Source organism: Sardina pilchardus, chromosome 1, assembly GCF_963854185.1.
Source record: "Sardina pilchardus chromosome 1, fSarPil1.1, whole genome shotgun sequence".
NCBI classification, from domain to species: Eukaryota; Metazoa; Chordata; class Actinopteri; order Clupeiformes; family Clupeidae; genus Sardina; species Sardina pilchardus.
Window position 1 is genome coordinate 48,080,851 of NC_084994.1, and position 18,041 is coordinate 48,098,891.

The following is an 18,041-nucleotide window of genomic DNA, read 5'->3' on the forward strand; positions in this document are numbered from 1 at the left end:
TCCCAAGAGTACAATCTCTCAGATGGTGTATAACATTGTTATAACCCATAGCAATGTGTTGCATACAGGTACCATTGACTTTGAATGGTGGGGGGAGGTGGTGGAGTGGGGATTTAACTTGCCGACGGGACGGCGCATGGCATCTCCTGTGATGTAGATGTGTCTTCTATTCAGTGGGTTTCAAAAGTATTCAACCCCCATGAAATTCATCACCATTTTTACATTTTCAAAAGATGTTGAAACATTTTTTCTCAATTTGAACATGTTAATTAATTGTACACTAATTAAAAGCTGAAATATAACATGTTCAACCCCCGAAGATTTTAAGTTCCAGATGAAGACAAGTTATTCACAAATGGTAGCTATACAGAGGTGCCAGTTATTTGATCATAACGGGCTATGTGCTACCAGTCAGTTAATAATATAAGAAAAATCTCTCCAGGTTCTGAAATAACAGAAGATCTGAAGACCACAGAGACAGAGTTATTCAAATTATAGTGATGCAAATACAGGAATATATTCCTGAAACTACTGGGAAATTATTGCATGAGTTCCATTGAACAGACCCACACAAAGAGAAGATAATAACTAGAGGGAGAAGCCAGCACTGGCTATTACCTTCAAACAATCTACAGAGTTCAGTGTGTAGAATTGAGGTGATTGTGTTGGAGTTCTGGGCCTGGTTTCCCGATAATGATGGATACGCACTATGAGGGTTTTCTAAGATTCATCTGACCCAAATTCATCCTGGACACTGCCTCTTTGCATGCACTGTAAATAGACCCTCTGGAATTACACTTTCAATATGCCTAAAATTAGATGTACCGCCGCTCAGTTCTGCACATTCTCTCCACAAAAATAAATGATGCTTGTCAACTTGTCTGTATCTCCTATTTGTGCAGTTTATGTGTAGATATCTCCTGCTCTTGCAGCTCATGTGTATATGAGTGTGTGAGTTTGCTTTTGTGTATAAGAGCGTGTGTGTTTGTGTGTGTGTGTGTGTGTGTGTGTGTGCGCGTGTGTGCGTGCGTGCGTGCGTGCGTGTGTGTGTTTGTGTGTGTGTGTGTGTGTGTGTGAGAGAGAGAGAGTGACAGTATCATCCTTAGCCAGAAACCGTTCGCTCAATAACACCATCTATAGGCCGATGGGTGTACAGACACTAAATGTACACATAAATTCATGTACTTTATAGCCCCCCCATGGATGAAATTCCACAAAACTTGGCATACTCCCAGAGGATGTCAGGTTAATCATGCATATTTGGTGCCATTCATAACATTTCATCTGAAGATATGGGCGATTACAGCAATATAATATTGCATTTTCATTTTTTACCATGGGGGAGCAAATTACAAATGACTGGTTATAAGCTGAGATAATGGCTTATGTGATAGCCAGGAACGGCATAGTAGTGTGGAGTAGAAAACGAAAGTAAAAGAGAATCCCTTCTGTAAATCATTCACCCAGAGAAACTGACTTTTCCCTTCTAGATTCACCCGGTCAACCCGCACAGTTTGTGTCGAAGCTACGTTATAGCCTAAACTAGCTTACAGAAATCAATCCTGGTTATGACATCTTGAATCCTGGTGGACAGGTAAGAACACAACCGGCAATTTTATAGGCTAGGCACTATATTATGCTCTTTCAATATATTCTAAACACTGTCCGGTGAATTGGCACTGCTGCTCGACAATACCTTTGGACTAGCCTACTTATTTTGGTAGACTACTCCTGCATGCTCTTTATTCCCATGCGGACAGCATATAGAAAGTACTAAGAAAGTGAGTAGTACGATGGACTACTTCACATCCTACTATAACACATACTGTAGATCAGAAATATCAAAAGAAACGTCTCTGTAACTTAGCATCAATGAGAGAATGTCAGGGTCAGGGTGAGCAACAAAAGGGTGTGTGTGTGTGTGCCCATGTGTAAGAGAGACAGCGATAGAGCAGGCCTCAACCCTAAACAGAATTTTTCACTTCAGACACCGATGCATAAAATAAAATTTTGGCTGAAAATGACATTTCTTGTTCTTTGTTTGCTTAATTCTTATATTTGTTGTTGTTAATTATATACCCTTTTGTAGAATGGAAAGTAAAATATTCACAAAAAAGTAGCTTAACCATTTTCATGTTTTTCAGGCCTTCACATTTGCCTAGTGCAGAATTGAATAAAACACATCAGCCACTGCAGTAAATGTCATACATTTGCTGATTGCCAATATCATTAGGCCTAAACAAGGCCGATATTGGCAGATATATCGAAGCATCCCTAATTTTAAGTGCAGAAACCTTTAACACTGGATAAAGTCAGGTTCAAATTTCTTGTTCTTTCATTTTGGACATAAAAAGTGAAATGTTATCACATAGGGCAGTGGTATTCAACTTTATTACCAAGTGGGTCAGACAGGACAACCACTGGGTCTTCGTCGTGGGCCACCCACAATATGGCATCGCTAAAATGACTCTGTTGTGGCTTTAAGAGACATGCGTTCATAAGTATCAGCTACATTTAATACGTTTAATACTCATTAATAGGCTCTCAAAACAATTCTAAACAGACATAAGGTGCTTCTAGAGATTTGTCAAATGAACCAGTAAAATAATGCCATGGGATGAAATATCTAACATTCATACCCAACTTCTCATATTTTTTAAGATAAACCAGTGAAACAGTAGCCTATCCTGACAAATAAGCAGCATTTTACTGCCTTGATCAAGTGATGGGCTGACTATCATTAACATCCAACTTGTGTCATATTTCATATTTGTAAAACAAACCACAGTGAAACGTACTGACAAACAATAAGCAGCATTGCAATGCCTCAATCAGGTGATACATGCACATTCTTAAACGAGCCTCATAAAAGGTCTTGCGTTGGGTGACGGGTCAATGTCCAGGCTACACGACGATATCATAAGTCTTTTGTTCCGCACAAAAGTGACTGAGGGCTATATACTTTACTCCTTTGAATTGTAGTGCCACTTGATAATATATTCCTTCAGTATGTCACTATATGACCTAAAAGAAAACCAAAAAATAATTTTTAACCTGGTGTCAAGATTGCTGTACTGGAAATGTAAGTTTGCATGGAAATGTAAATTATTGCATATTTCAGCAATTGATCATATACATAGCCTACTGTATTTATATGCATAACATTTCAGGAAACTTGCAATACAGTATAGCCTATTAGTCAAAATGTATCAGTTAAGACATATCCTATTACTGACCAACCCCTCTGACTCAAGAACTAATGAAATGGATCAAGTGAACCATTACTGCATAGTGTATACAGTGCCCTCCAAAAGTATTGGAACACATGCTTAAAGTTAAATATAAAATCATCTTTTGGAAATGTATCTTAATGCCTTAAATGAAACAATGAGGAACTATTCAACCTTTAAGGACATTTTCTTTGTGAATGAATAATGTATTGTAAATAAATGAATGTTTTTCCTTAAAATAGAGGGGGTCATAAGTATTGGAACGCCCATGTTAAATTCCCATAGAGGATTTTTATTTTTATTTTTAAAGGCCAGTTATTTCATGGATCCAGGACACTATGCACCCTGATAAAGTCCCCTTGGCCTTTGGAATTCAAATAACCCCATGTCAACACTATACCCTTAACATACGAGTTTGGCATGCTTTATGTCAGTTATTAGCTGTTAATTAGCTGGTTTCATTCTCATTGAGCTCAATGCAATTCAAACCAGCTAACCCTCAAGTTTCATGTGCCCCAGTGTTATGGTGTAGCGGGAATCATTGACCAAAAATTCAGGTAATAGATGACTTCCTTTTAAAAACGTTGACAATCACTATATGACCGATATGTTAGCGGCGGTTATAATAACCCTGTCACATAAACAGAAGATACACTAAGCTACAGTATACTTGCAGGGTTCCTCCTCTACGTGCTTCCTAAATGACAGGAGCGTCTGTTTGTCTGTTATTTGCATATCTGTCGATATGTTAGTCCGACTGATTTCAAACTTAACAGGTGTCTTTAAAGGGTTAGAAATATATATTATTCCAACACTCACATCTTGACAGGTGATAGGCCTAGCTGTGTGTGTGTGTGTGTGTGCGTGTGTGTGTGTTCGTTCTAGACACATATGTTGTGATAAATTAATTAATTAATTAATTAATTAATTAATTTCTTGTTTTGTTGTTGTCAGTGATGTGGTGGCTGCTGCTCTTTTTACCGGTGTGTGGAGATGCACAAAGTAAGTGATTCTACTCATTTTATATTGCTTCATCCAGCCTTAATGAAGTATCTGATCTAAAATGCAACAGACAAGGAAACATTCTGCAAAGACTTTGGTTATAGCCTACTTGTTGTTCTGTTATATAGATAATGATGACCTGACGATGTACTTCTATTTATTGCCTATACCTACCTGTATAATTGATGTTGCTGGGGGGGTTTCCAAGCCCCACTTGAGGCTGCCCCCCAACAAAATTGTATAAAAATAGGCCAAGTTTGAAAATAAGAGTACAATGGTGTTATCACTTGCCTCAAATGACACCAAGTTCATGTAAAGTATATAAGGTGCAATTGTGTTACCATGTAAATATATCACTCACTTTGCAATCAATAAAAGAAATTCTGATACAAATTGTCACGTCCTGAATATTATTCCAATACAGCCTTAGGCAAGTTGACAGAACATTTGTATGGTTTCATGTTGGATACTATACTAGCTATTATTATCATTAATATTAATAGCATGTGGTTCCTTGTGATTTCTGTCTGAACTTGGGTGAGAGCGCTTACAGGTTCTCTAAGCACAATTGGGTGACATCACTTCTGTTGATGTTTTTATGATCAAACAAAACAGAGTGCCAGCTCGCCCCTCCCTACCTCTCCCTCCTGTACTTCCTGAAACTGTCATGAATATGCATCACGTCTGGGACTGGCTGGAACACAGTTTGTTATGTTGGATGGTCCAGGCTCGACTGGGCTGTTTTTGTTGCAGTTTTTGGAGCCTGGGCTGGCTGTCCAGAGAGACCATGTTTTTTTACAGCATATTCAGGGGACAGGCAGATAGCGGATCGTGAGGAGATGTTTGTTCTAGAAACAAAACATTTTCTAGCTTAGAAACCACATAACAAGATTACCTTTGATATATCCTCATGGCATTATATGTTTTTGCATGTTATTTAGATTTTGTTGATTGAAACATGTTATTGCTACAGTATAAGATATATCAGTATGAAGACTGTGGGGAAACACAGGTTGCCCTCTCTGATTCGTTCTTTCTGTCTTCAGTTCCTGACACATTCACCTTGTCTGTTCCTGATGGCCCACTCTCTGTTCAGATGGGATCCTCGATCATCCTGCCCTGTTCTTTCTCTCCTGCATTCACTGTATCACTGAAAGTGCGCTGGTACAGACCTGATAAGTACAAATCTCCAGTTCTGCTCTATGAGAAGCAGCAGGTGCAGCATCAGGCTGCTGACCCTCAGTACAGGGGCAGGGTGTCCCTGGTGGGGGAGCTGGAGAAGGGGAACGTGTCTCTGAAACTGGACAACGTCTCACCGGCAGACCATGGAGAGTTTGTCTGTTTTGTTGCTGGGGATAAGTGGTATGAGCAGGCCAGTGTTCACCTCAATGTGAAAGGTGGGAAAAAATAACAATCATTCAATCAATCAATCAACAATCAATCAAGTACAGCATTAGTGATTATTATTCATGTAGCTCAGTCATTAATGCTAACCCATTGTATGGGCCCTATATGCTGCACCCGGTGGAAGGTGGCGCAAGGCTTATTCTCATCATATTTCTCATCAATTTTTCGCCACTTTTATTAAACCTTGCCACATAACCACATAAGATGTGGTCTGGCACATGATCCAAATATCGCTATCTTACACCCTCTAAAAATCATTATGCCACTGACCAAGAAAAACCTGGTCTATAGCGAAAGGTGCATGTAAAGCACAACTGAAGACACACTGTCACGAGATGTAAACAGCAATGCATCTGCAGGATAAATATCTTTAGGATTTGAACATTACTGGGGAAGTGTTGCATTTTTCAGGCTATTTTTCGATGGTGGCCCCTTGTTAGTCCATAGTGAAAGTGACTGTGTAGAACTGTTTTGTCGTTGAATATGAGACCGTGAGGTTAGTTTCACTTTACCTATGAGTTCAAATAATAGGGGAGTGTAGATATGTAGGCTATACTCTGCTAGTCACAAACAGATTTTAGTGAAGCAAGCTTTAGTGGAATCCCTGTCCTCACGATCTAGCATGCAAGCAGATTCCTTCAAATACACCACTGACTATCAAAATGCCTATGCGCTGTTTGAAGTTGCACTGCTTGCTGTTAAAGGTAGTGGCAGATGTCATTCTCATTGGATTAAAGGATGTTACGCCAAAACACAGCCATGACTGATTAAACAGAAGAACAGCCCTTTTGCACCCAGTGTTTGATCACAAAATCACACCTTTAAAGTAGTGATTGCAGACTGACCGTGCCTTTAATGTCTATAAACTTTGCGCCTGAGGCTGTGACTATCCGTTTTCTAGTCACCAAAATAGGGCCCTTTAGGTGATAAAAAAAACAAGCTTCCATTCTCTTGAAACTGTACATTTGGAGATTAATGTATCTTCCTTTCTTTCTCCTCCAAGCTCTCCCATCAACGATGGGTTCCCCACCGGTCCTTTCAGTCACTGATGGAGGCAGTGGGCAGGTGAATGTTACCTGTGTGTCAGATGGTTGGTTTCCACAGCCTACACTCACCTGGAGAAACAACAGAGGCACAGAGATCCCCAGTCAGAACCATCACAGTGCAACATGTGAGTGCAGTAATATATGAAAATGTGACATTCACCTGGAAACTAATATAAGTAAGCATATATACTTTTGATCTCTGCATTTATCCCAATCCGTGAATTAGTGAACACAAGGTGAGGTGAAGGACACACAAACCCAGAGCAATGAGCTGTTTGTTACACCGCTGCTGCAGCGGGTAAAAGTTAGCAGCGGGTTTGATATTCGCTGGATATTCGTTTTTGAAAGACATTTTCTCATTCTGATTGCTGACATTTTCTCATTCTGATTGCTGTAGTAGTTGCCAATGGTAGTCTGCTACTTACTACAGGTGAGGTTTTGCTGATATCTGACATTATGGTGACACAATACGCATTTAAATTTTTAAAATAAGCACCAAAATTCAATACATATATATTTTCTCATTCTGATTGCTGTAGTCGTTGCCAATGGTAGTCTGCTACTTACTACAGGTGAGGTTTTGCTGATATCTGACATTATGGTGACACAATACGCATTTAAATTTTTAAAATAAGCACCAAAATTCAATACATATATATTTTCTCATTCTGATTGCTGTAGTCGTTGCCAATGGTAGTCTGCTACTTACTACAGGTCACGTTTTGCTGATATCTGACATTATGGTGAAACAGTACGCATTTAAATGTTTAAAATATGCACCAAAAATCAATAAATATATATTTTCTCATTCTGATTGCTGTAGTAGTTGCCAATGGTAGTCTGCTACTTACTACAGGTCAAGTTTTGCTTATATCTGACATTATGGTGAAACAGTACACATTTAAAGTTTTATAATAGGCACCAAAAATTTGCAAAAATATATTTTCTCATTCTGATTGCTGTAGTAGTTGCCATTGGTAGTCTGCTACTTACTACAGGTCAAGTTTTGATGATATCTGACATTATGGTGAAACAGTATGCATTTAAATGATGAAAATATTCATCATAAATCAACAAAAAGCTATTTTCCCCATTCTGATTGCTGTAGTAGTTGCCAGTGGTAGTCTGCTACTTACTACAGGTCAAGTTTTGCTGATATCTGACATTATGGTGAAACAGTACGCATTTAAATGTTTAAAATATGCACCAAAATCAATAAATATATATTTTCTCATTCTGATTGCTGTAGTAGTTGCCAATGGTAGTCTGCTACTTACTACAGGTCAAGTTTTGCTGATATCTGACATTATGGTGAAACAGTACATTAAAGTTTTATAATAGGCACCAAAAATTTGCAAAAATATATTTTCTCATTCTGATTGCTGTAGTAGTTGCCATTGGTAGTCTGCTACTTACTACAGGTCAAGTTTTGATGATATCTGACATTATGGTGAAACAGTACGCATTTAAATGTTTCAAATATGCACCAAAACTCAACAAAAAGCTATTTTCCCCATTCTGATTGCTGTAGTAGTTGCCAGTGGTAGTCTGCTACTTACTACAGGTCAAGTTTTGCTGATATCTGACATTATGGTGAAACAGTACGCATTTAAATGTTTAAAATATGCACCAAAATCAATAAATATATATTTTCTCATTCTGATTGCTGTAGTAGTTGCCAATGGTAGTCTGCTACTTACTACAGGTCAAGTTTTGCTGATATCTGACATTATGGTGAAACAGTACATTAAAGTTTTATAATAGGCACCAAAAATTTGCAAAAATATATTTTCTCATTCTGATTGCTGTAGTAGTTGCCATTGGTAGTCTGCTACTTACTACAGGTCAAGTTTTGATGATATCTGACATTATGGTGAAACAGTACGCATTTAAATGTTTCAAATATGCACCAAAACTCAATGAAAATATATTTGCTCATTCTAATTGCTGTAGTAGTTGCCATTGGTAGTCTGCTACTTACTACAGGTGAGGTTTTGCTGATACCTGCCATTGTGGTGACACAGTATGCATTTAAATGTTTAAAATATTCACCATAAATCGACAAAAAGCTATTTTCTCATTCTGATTGCTGTAGTAGTTGCCAATGGCAGCCTGCTACTTACTACAGGTAAAGTTTTGCTGATATCTGACATTATGGTGAAACAGTACGCATTTAAATGTTTAAAATATGCACCAAAAATCAACAGAAAGCTATTTTCTCATTCTGATTGCTGTAGTGTGCTACTTACTACTACTATCAAAGAGTAATACGTGTGTACCAACACAGTTGCATGTAACAGCTGCACTGCTACACGTTTGTAACTCTTTGATGGTATAAACCTGTTAAGTGTACCAGTTAATAACGTTCACGCACATATGACATGTATGTTGTGTCTTTGATGTCTTGGAACATGTCTGCAATTACCCTACGTAGCACATGTATCAACTGTGTTGGTACACTCTTATTACTCTTTGATACAGTGGCATAAACCCGTAACAAGGTTGTAGCAGCACAGTTGTTACATGTACACTGAAGACAATAAGGCCTTGACTGGAGCTAAAAATGGTTTGTATATCAAATCTATCATCACCAGATTTACCCCATCCAGCAGGTCTCAGGTCAGCCCTTTGCCTCTGATGAAAAATGTAAACAAATTGGTAAAGTTTTGTAAAAGCACTCAGTATTACAATGTAACAACTATATGTAGGAACCCACAAATACTTCATGATAGAATTATAGTACCTGACAGTGTATTACACAGGTTGTACCACTGTACCTAATTAGGTAGGTACACTGTAACATTAAAATAAAGTGTTACCAAATGTTTAAGATATACACCAAAAATCAATGAATATATATTTTCTCATTCGAATTGCTGTAGTAGGTGCCAATGGTAGACTGCTATCCGTCTATGCATGAATTGTGAATTCTGCATCTTATTTATTATTATGGTATTCATATTTTTCATTTAAGTGTCACTGTTTATTATGTATTACTTTATTTATATCTTTATTTAGGTGTCTCTTGTTATTATAGATATCATCCTTCTTTAATATTCTGTAATAAAAAATGACTCGTTGACAATGCCATTAGTGTGTTTCTCAGAATTGTTCTTACCCTGTTTCATTGAAAGTCTCCCTAAGTAGAAGCCTACCATTGGCCATAGGCCAACTACAGCAAACAGACGATGAATATGCAATTTTGTTAAATAGCAGCCTACCACTGGCAACTACTACAGCAATCAGAATGAGAAAATATATTTTTGCAAATTTTTGGTGCCTATTATAAAACTTTAAATGTGTACTGTTTCACCATAATGTCAGATATCAGCAAAACTTTACCTGTAGTAAGTAGCAGACTACCATTGGCAACTACTACAGCAATCAGAATGAGAAAATATATATTTATTGATTTTTGGTGCATATTTTAAACATTTAAATGCGTACTGTTTCACCATAATGTCAGATATGAGCAAAACGTGACCTGTAGTAAGTAGCGGACTACCACTGGCAACTACTACAGCGATCAGAATGGGAAAATAGCTTTTTGTTGATTTATGATGAATATTTTAATCATTTAAATGCATACTGTTTCACCATAATGTCAGATATCATCAAAACTTGACCTGTAGTAAGTAGCAGACTACCAATGGCAACTACTACAGCAATCAGAATGAGAAAATATATTTGTGCAAATTTTTGGTGCCTATTATATAACTTTAAATGTGTACTGTTTCACCATAATGTCAGATATCAGCAAAACTTTACCTGTAGTAAGTAACAGACTACCTTTGGCAACTACTACAGCAATCAGAATGAGAAAATATATATTTATTGATTTTTGGTGCATATTTTAAACATTTAAATGCGTACTGTTTCACCATAATGTCAGATATCAGCAAAACGTGACCTGTAGTAAGTAGCAGACTACCATTGGCAACGACTACAGCAATCAGAATGAGAAAATATATATGTATTGAATTTTGGTGCTTATTTTAAAAATTTAAATGCGTATTGTGTCACCATAATGTCAGATATCAGCAAAACCTCACCTGTAGTAAGTAGCAGACTACCATTGGCAACTACTACAGCAATCAGAATGAGAAAATATATTTTTGCTAATTTTTGGTGCCTATTATAAAACTTTAAATGTGTACTGTTTCACCATAATGTCAGATATCAGCAAAACTTTACCTGTAGTAAGTAGCAGACTACCATTGGCAACTACTACAGCAATCAGAATGAGAAAATGTCAGCAATCAGAATGAGAAAATGTCTTTCAAAAACGAATATCCAGCGAATATCAAACCCGCTGCTAACTTTTACCCGCTCCTCGCTGCTCGGGGAGCAGTGAGGGGTTAGGTGCCTACGCACAAGGGCACTTCAGCCATAGATGTGGGCGTGGGAGAGAGCTCAATCACTTCCCGCACCCACATTTTTCCTACTGTTCGGGATTAAACCAGCAACCCTTCGGTTACAAACTTAAAGCCCTAACCAGTAGGCCGTGTAGCTGTCGCTGAAACCATGCATGTATTTTCTTTCTTTAAGCCTTAAAAGTATGGATTTGTTATGTTGTTGTTATTATTATGTAATGTGAATATTATTAATTTCATGTTTAAAAAGGTTACAATAATACTGACACCTACTGGCCAAACTGTTGAGCTGCATTTCATTTAAGTTTCATTTAAGTCATGTGATCAGCCTAACTTAAAGCGGTGCAAGATGGTCACACAGTCTTTTGGTGTTACGCTGCATTCAGAGCTACTGTAGGTGTGCGAGAGCAGCGAATAGTTAAATGATTAAATAATGTTACAGCAACTCCTAAATTTCTGGTCGGAAGGCTCACACGTTTTTCACGGTGTTCGATGGTGTTCGATGGTGTTCAATGGTGTTTGACGGCATTAGAAGATGTTTATGGTGATTGAACATGTTTGAACATGCGAAGAAATGCAATAAAGAATCGACGAACATCAGTTGAAGCGTTTTAATCTGACCAGAAGAATAAGTTTGGGAGCAGCTACAGGCCGGCTGCCTAATATGTCCTGCCGCAATATGCATTGAACCATCTTATAGGTTTTCAGCCAAGCACTTAACAAACACAGACACTGTGCCAGTCATTGTGATTAACATTGCATGGTGATCTTCAGGTTTGGCCCACAATTTAATTGTCTGTGATGTTTTTCTCAGATGCACATGGACGTGTGACTGTATCTTCCTGGCTGCTGCTCCACTCTTCTTCTGATTCTGAGTGGGTTGAGTGCTCTGTTGGTCTGTCTGCAGAGGAGAGAAGAGAGAGCAGGATCTTACCACACACCTCTAGGACTGACACAGGTATACAGTAGATGTACCTCCTTACAGGTATAAATGTATACATATTAGCGCAAGACTTTGTTATTGTGATTCATCAATAATATAGTGTGTGTTACTTGCTGCACTGATATCACTGCTGTATATTTATTACCATATTTTCCTGTTTTGGGATGCAAAGGAGTTGGAAATGGCATGTACAAGCATTCTGTACAGGTGAAGCTCCACATTTTAATGTTCACTTGAGTATATTGACAGTAGCCTATAGGGAGGCCCACTGAAAGGTGGATAGGGTGACTTTGTGTTGTTATTGAGTTGGCTGATTAAAGACAAATGTAACTGTATGTTTCACATTAACTGATTGTGAAGATATAGTATCATGCTGCTTTATAAAACACATTTTATTTTTCATGGTCAAGTGGATCTGGAGAGGACACTGAGGGACAGAGAGGCAGAGCTGGAGACTCTGAAACAGAAGAGTAAAGGTACAAGAGTTCTCTTCGGAACTGTGAAGATTCCACCACACAGTCACATCACCAAATATGGTCTCAGATTTGATGGTGCTTATGTCCGTTAATGACTCACTGTGTTGAATTCTGTTGGAAGGCTTGGAAGAGAGACTGATTGCCAGTGGGTCAGAAGTTGAGAGACTGAAACAAGAAAACACAGGTTTTAATGCTCACATTATTTTAAATGCTGAATAGAAATTTGAACATGTATTATATTTTTGTGGGTATTATTTAATAGAGTGATGCGTTATGAATTATGTTTTCTCTTTAGGTTCCTGTTTTGAACACTAAAAGCAAAGATCCGCTTTTTCAACTGTCTCTGCTAAAAGTCTGCTTTCTTATCGTGTGCAGGTCCTTGGAGAGAAGTTCTCATTAGTGTTCTGGTTCTGTTGCTTCTGTCTTCCATTGCTGCTATCCTCATCTTGTACAAAAAAGGTTTGATCAAAATGTACAAATCAAATGAAATAATGTCAAGTAAAATGATAGGTAATAGTAATGGTATTAGTAGTAGAAGTAGTAGTAATAGTGGCAGTGGTATTAAATTCAGTACTATTAAAATGCAGTTCATTAGCACAATGCATAGGAATTCATTCATTTACATCATCCAGTCATATATGCAACTTGCTTATCATGTGATATCATGTCCATATAATGTTAAAATTGCTGTTTTGTTGTCACAAATGCACAGTATATTTTGTACTCACACTACTTGAATGTTGTAGACTAATAGACCATTTTCTTGTAGGTTTTATTAAATGTAAAGAATTGCATGCCAGTGAGAAGGAGACAGAGAGTGAGTATTAACTGCTGAAAAATTGTTGCTCTTTCCCACAAAATCCCGTTATGATCATTTGTAAAGAACAATCAGAATGGTCATTAGTGTTTTTTTGTCATCACACATCATGTCAACATCATGTGACAACAATAATTTCTGCCATATTCCAGAGTCAGGAGGACAACAGGTGGAATTGCGTGCCAGTGAGTGGGAGACTTAGTATTAATTGCTGAAAGATCATTGCTCTTCCAGCACCTTTCCCTACTCACTGGAGATTATTAGTGACCATTAGAGAGGCCAAATGAGAGGCAAAGCACAACTCAGTCAAGGACTCAGACACACTGTACTGAAGCCTCCTTGGCCTTACTGGTTAATGTTGACTACATTCACATGGACAGATACATATACATTTCCCTCATGTCTCATTTGCCAGACCTACTGAAGAAGAAGGAGGAGGTGGAGACTCTGCAGAAGAAGAATACAGGTATAGCTCATACAGTACTCAGTGTAAACAGCGCTAGTTTATTTATCAAACCTTGAGACATTATAAATTGACTCCTGGTGTAAATGTCTTTTGTACTGTACATCAAATAATATCTGTATGTCAGGGCTGCAGACTCAACGGGATGAGAGAACGAGAGAAGTGGAGAGACAGAACCTCCAAATTAAAGGTAATGCCTGAATATTTATCATCACGTTTCTATTACCCGTGAAAAATGAAAGAGACATTTCAAAATAATAAATGCATTTTTATTGAACATATGAGATGAGATGAGAGATGAGATGAGCCTTTATTGTCTCCAAGTGGAGAATATAGAGGACCACTTAAGTTAAAGAGAGATATACATTTTCTAATGTCTTTCTTATAAACATTAGCTCAGAAATAGCAATTTCTCTATCATTGCATTTCTGGCATTCATGCATTTGTGTTTGTGTTGAAAGCCAGTCATACATGAGGGTGTTAAATGTGTGAAACAGAGGCATTCTGGCCTTAGTAGTATTGTACACAGGTATACTGAAGCATCCTGAGGGGTATTCCACAAAGCCGGTTTTTATCACAAAACCGGGTAAGTTAACCCAGGGTTTGCGGTAACTCTAGGTTTTCCGTTCCAAAATGAACACGGTATGTTAGTTACTATAGAAACATATGCTCTGAACCAAACCTGGTCGGAGCAGGTTTTGCACAGGTTAAGATAACCCGGTTTTGCTCAGGGTAGGCTATTTAAACCCGCGTTTTCCGCAGCTTTCTCGTGTTCACAATGGCATGCCCTATTTTGAGAGGCCTACCCAAGCAGCAAAACACGTTATTTGAACCAAAACAAACGTTTTATTTAGGTTGTATTTTGGTTTCAAATAAAACAGACGTGCATAGTACGTTATTTAAACGTGCTTGATGGCACCAGTACAAATAACCCTATTAAAAACGTCCATTGCACGTTGTAATCTGGTGCCAAAAGACACGTGCAAAACCCAACGCTTCTAGCACCGATTCCAACGTCAACAGAAGATGCAATATCGGTTTCAATTTACACCAACTATTACAAACTAAAAAACAACGTAAATTGCACGTTCAAAATGGGTGTAAATCACAACGTTTTATAACGAACGTATCTGACACTTACTTTCAACAATGAATGAAGGTGCTGGTTAACACCAAATACTAACGAGGGGGAAAACGTGTGGAAAACGTGTCAGACACGTCTGAAAACTTCAATTACATTTCGTGTCAGGCTATTGAGATTTGCTTCCCAGCATGCATTGCAATTCAGTTGCTTAGTTTATTGGCTGTATTATTAGTTTGAAACAACGTGGTTGGGACATTTTAGCTTAGGCTAGCACTCAGTTGATGTTGTTATCTACGGATAAGACCACTGATGTAATTGTTTATTAGGAAAAAAATACACCGTAGACATGAAAGTATTATACCTAAACCGGTTTAAATATCCAGCTGACAGTTATTAATATTATCCGAACGTGGTCGTTGAACTTCAAGACGTATGGAACGGTGAGTTAACACAACGTAATACTTCAAATCTAATGTCGAATCTGCTATCATGAAGACGTGCGGTTGATTGTTTCCCCTCCATGGTTACCAAGGTTACAACATCGTGAAACAGACAGTCAACAGCAAAGATTCTAGAGTCGACAGATGGCATTGCGGTGTCGAAAGCGAACAGATAATCACGTTTATTTAATGTTTTTTTCACAACCATTGTGTTTAACACCCTTTTTCAACGTGCCCAAAACGTACATGGACACTTAATATGAACTATTCTGGAACGTGTTAAAAGCGTAATCGGGAACCTACACATTTACCAAAAATGAACGGAATTCTGAACCAATTCTGAACGTGTCTGAAACCAACTGAGCACTGGAAAAAAACGTGTACAACACGTATGTTTGCTGCTTGGGTATTGACATCGGAGCGCAACTAATTCGTGCAATTCACCGAGAGAGATTGATAAGACCACGGCTCGACATCTTGATGAATTTTGGCTGAAGCGATATCGTTTTTCACGTTAAACTTTAATATATTTTTTAAATAGCCTTCTCCAGCCCTACGTTACCAATCGTGAACCTGGCCTCAGTTCACTGCAAACTATTTGCATAGCTCTTCGTTTATTTGCGACGTGTTTTCTGTACAGTATTTGAGATGCTGAGCATAGGGAAAGCTACGGTCTGCCAATCAGTGCGTAAAGTCTGTCTTGCGCTGGAGCGGTTAGTGCGCGACTTCATCCTCTTTCCTGGCCACAACTCACGAGGGTCATTAAAATGGAGTTACACCAACTCACAGGTCACTAATGCTTTAAGTGTCCCCAAGTGGCACAGAAATTATCCTTGCTGTTGACATTTCATATGGGTATCACTATGATACCATTCAATTACAATATTATGTCATTGTGTACATTGATGGCAAGTGGCCCCAGCCATATATGAGGCCGATTAACAGGAAAGGCTATCACAGTATAAATGTTTAGGTATACGCAGCCTATTGGCCATTTCCTATATCTTCAAGATGGTTTGTTAATCGCTGTCGATTTTGTAATTAGCCAAGATGATATAGCCTATGGGCGTCATGCAAGCCAAAATTCTTAGGGGGCACAATCAGCGACGTTGCAATAATTTCCGATAAATATTAAGGGTATTACTATAAAGATCCCAAAATCCCAGAATAGACCAATTAGGCTATACCAGTTCACTTTGGAGGAAGTTTAATAGGCTATTTGGTAGGCTACTAAACTTCCTTTGAATCTCTCTCGTTGGGGAAGACTATCAAATGGCTTTTAAAATTCACAAACTCTGTAGAACCTAACTCCACATTACGGTTTCATTTACAATAGGATAAATAGGAACCGACTGTATTGCTCACAAATAGCCTATAGGCCTACTGTAGCCTACGAGAATTTGAGCTGCAACTTGCCTTGGCTTTGACTTCACCTGCCAACACTAACGTCAACGCATCCCTGAACTTGAAACTCTTCCTCTCCAATCGCAACAACCTATATGCTTTCAATCACAACGAGTTCTAGCCACGTTCAAAGTGGTAGATAAAACAGTGCGATTTTGGAGCGTTTGGTGAACATTGTGATCATCACCAACATGTCCACAAATAATTCCGCTACATTTTACTGTTCAAATTGTAGCCTAACGTTAACTGTAACAGTTCAACATAAACACAACAATGCGCGCTCAACGTGCGTGTTCGTTTCTAACAGTTTGCTACAGACACCAATTTTAGGAAAAGGGCTGATGATTATCACATGTGCCACACGTTTTGACAGAGTTCTTGACAAGTGCTATGGTTCTATTTCAGGGGCCTATAAATCTGTACCCCTTCCTCCTCTTGGAACTGCTGATCATAACTCTATCCTCCTTGTCCCTGAATACACACCAGTTGTGAAGAGAAGAGAGAAAGTGGTTAAATCTGTAAAACAGTGGAATGAGGAAAGCATTGATGAATTAAGGGCATGTTTTGAGTGTACATCTTGGGACATATTTTTGCAACCTGATCTCACCCTGAATGAACAGGTAGACAGTGTCTCATCTTATATATCTTTCTGTGTAGATAATATTATCCCCAAGAAAGAAATCACCATCTTTCCCAATAATAAACCCTGGGTCACTAAAGAACTTAAGTCTATTCTGAACAAGAAGAAACGACTGTTCTACACTGGAACTATGTTGGAGAAGAAACAAGTAAACAGAGAGGTGAAGCAGGCCATCAAAAAAGCTAAAGCAGCTTACAAAAGTAAGATCGAAAAGAAATTCACACAAGGTAATCTCCAGGAAGCCTGGCAGGGTATAAAGACAATGGCAGCAGTCAACACTGTGCGTGACTTCAGACCCGTGTGTGTGGCTGGCAGCAGCGATGAATCCCTCCCCAATGAGCTTAACTCTTTTTACACCAGGTTTGAGAAAGATCATCAGTCTCAGTTGGCGGACATCACCACTAGTTTGACCCCGAGTGACCCTATCATCGTCACAGTTGAGTCTGTGGTGGAGTGTTTGAGAAGGACACAGATCAAGAAAGCTCCTGGTCCAGATCACATCTGTGGTTACACACTGAAATACTGTGCTGAGCAGCTTGGAGGTGTTTTCCAGCAGATATTCCAGAGGTCTCTATCTACTGCCACTGTCCCACAGTCATGGAAACACTCCACAGTTATTCCCATCCCCAAGAAGACCAGCATTAAAGTCCTGAATGACCTAAGACCCATTGCCCTCACCTCCCTTGTCATGAAGGCCTTTGAGAGGATTGTGAAAG

At 38.5% G+C, this 18,041-nt stretch overlaps 1 protein-coding gene and 1 long non-coding RNA gene across 2 annotated transcripts; both read left to right on the forward strand.

Moving 5' to 3' along the window:
* Window positions 1–4,186: 4,186 nt before the first annotated feature.
* On the forward strand, window positions 4,187–12,569 carry LOC134079534 (butyrophilin subfamily 1 member A1-like). The gene is made up of 5 exons (XM_062535627.1): window positions 4,187–4,232; window positions 5,279–5,629; window positions 6,643–6,810; window positions 11,873–12,016; window positions 12,412–12,569. The coding sequence occupies exons 1-5, from the start codon at window positions 4,187–4,189 to the stop codon at window positions 12,567–12,569; spliced, it is 867 nt and encodes a 288-aa protein (XP_062391611.1).
* Window positions 12,570–12,849: 280 nt separating this feature from the next.
* On the forward strand, window positions 12,850–13,760 carry LOC134093998 (uncharacterized). Its single transcript, XR_009940403.1, has 3 exons — window positions 12,850–12,936; window positions 13,247–13,294; window positions 13,710–13,760. It is a non-coding gene; the product is annotated as an uncharacterized LOC134093998 (long non-coding RNA).
* Window positions 13,761–18,041: the final 4,281 nt, after the last annotated feature.

Coding starts and splice junctions, on each gene's coding strand:
- LOC134079534 (XM_062535627.1), top strand. CDS start 4,187: ATGTGGTGGCTGCTGCTCTTTTTACCGGTGTGTGGAGATGCACAAA. Junction 4,233..5,278: donor GGTGTGTGGAGATGCACAAA/GTAAGTGATTCT, acceptor TTCTGTCTTCAG/TTCCTGACACATTCACCTTG. Junction 12,017..12,411: donor CACCTCTAGGACTGACACAG/GTATACAGTAGA, acceptor TTCATGGTCAAG/TGGATCTGGAGAGGACACTG.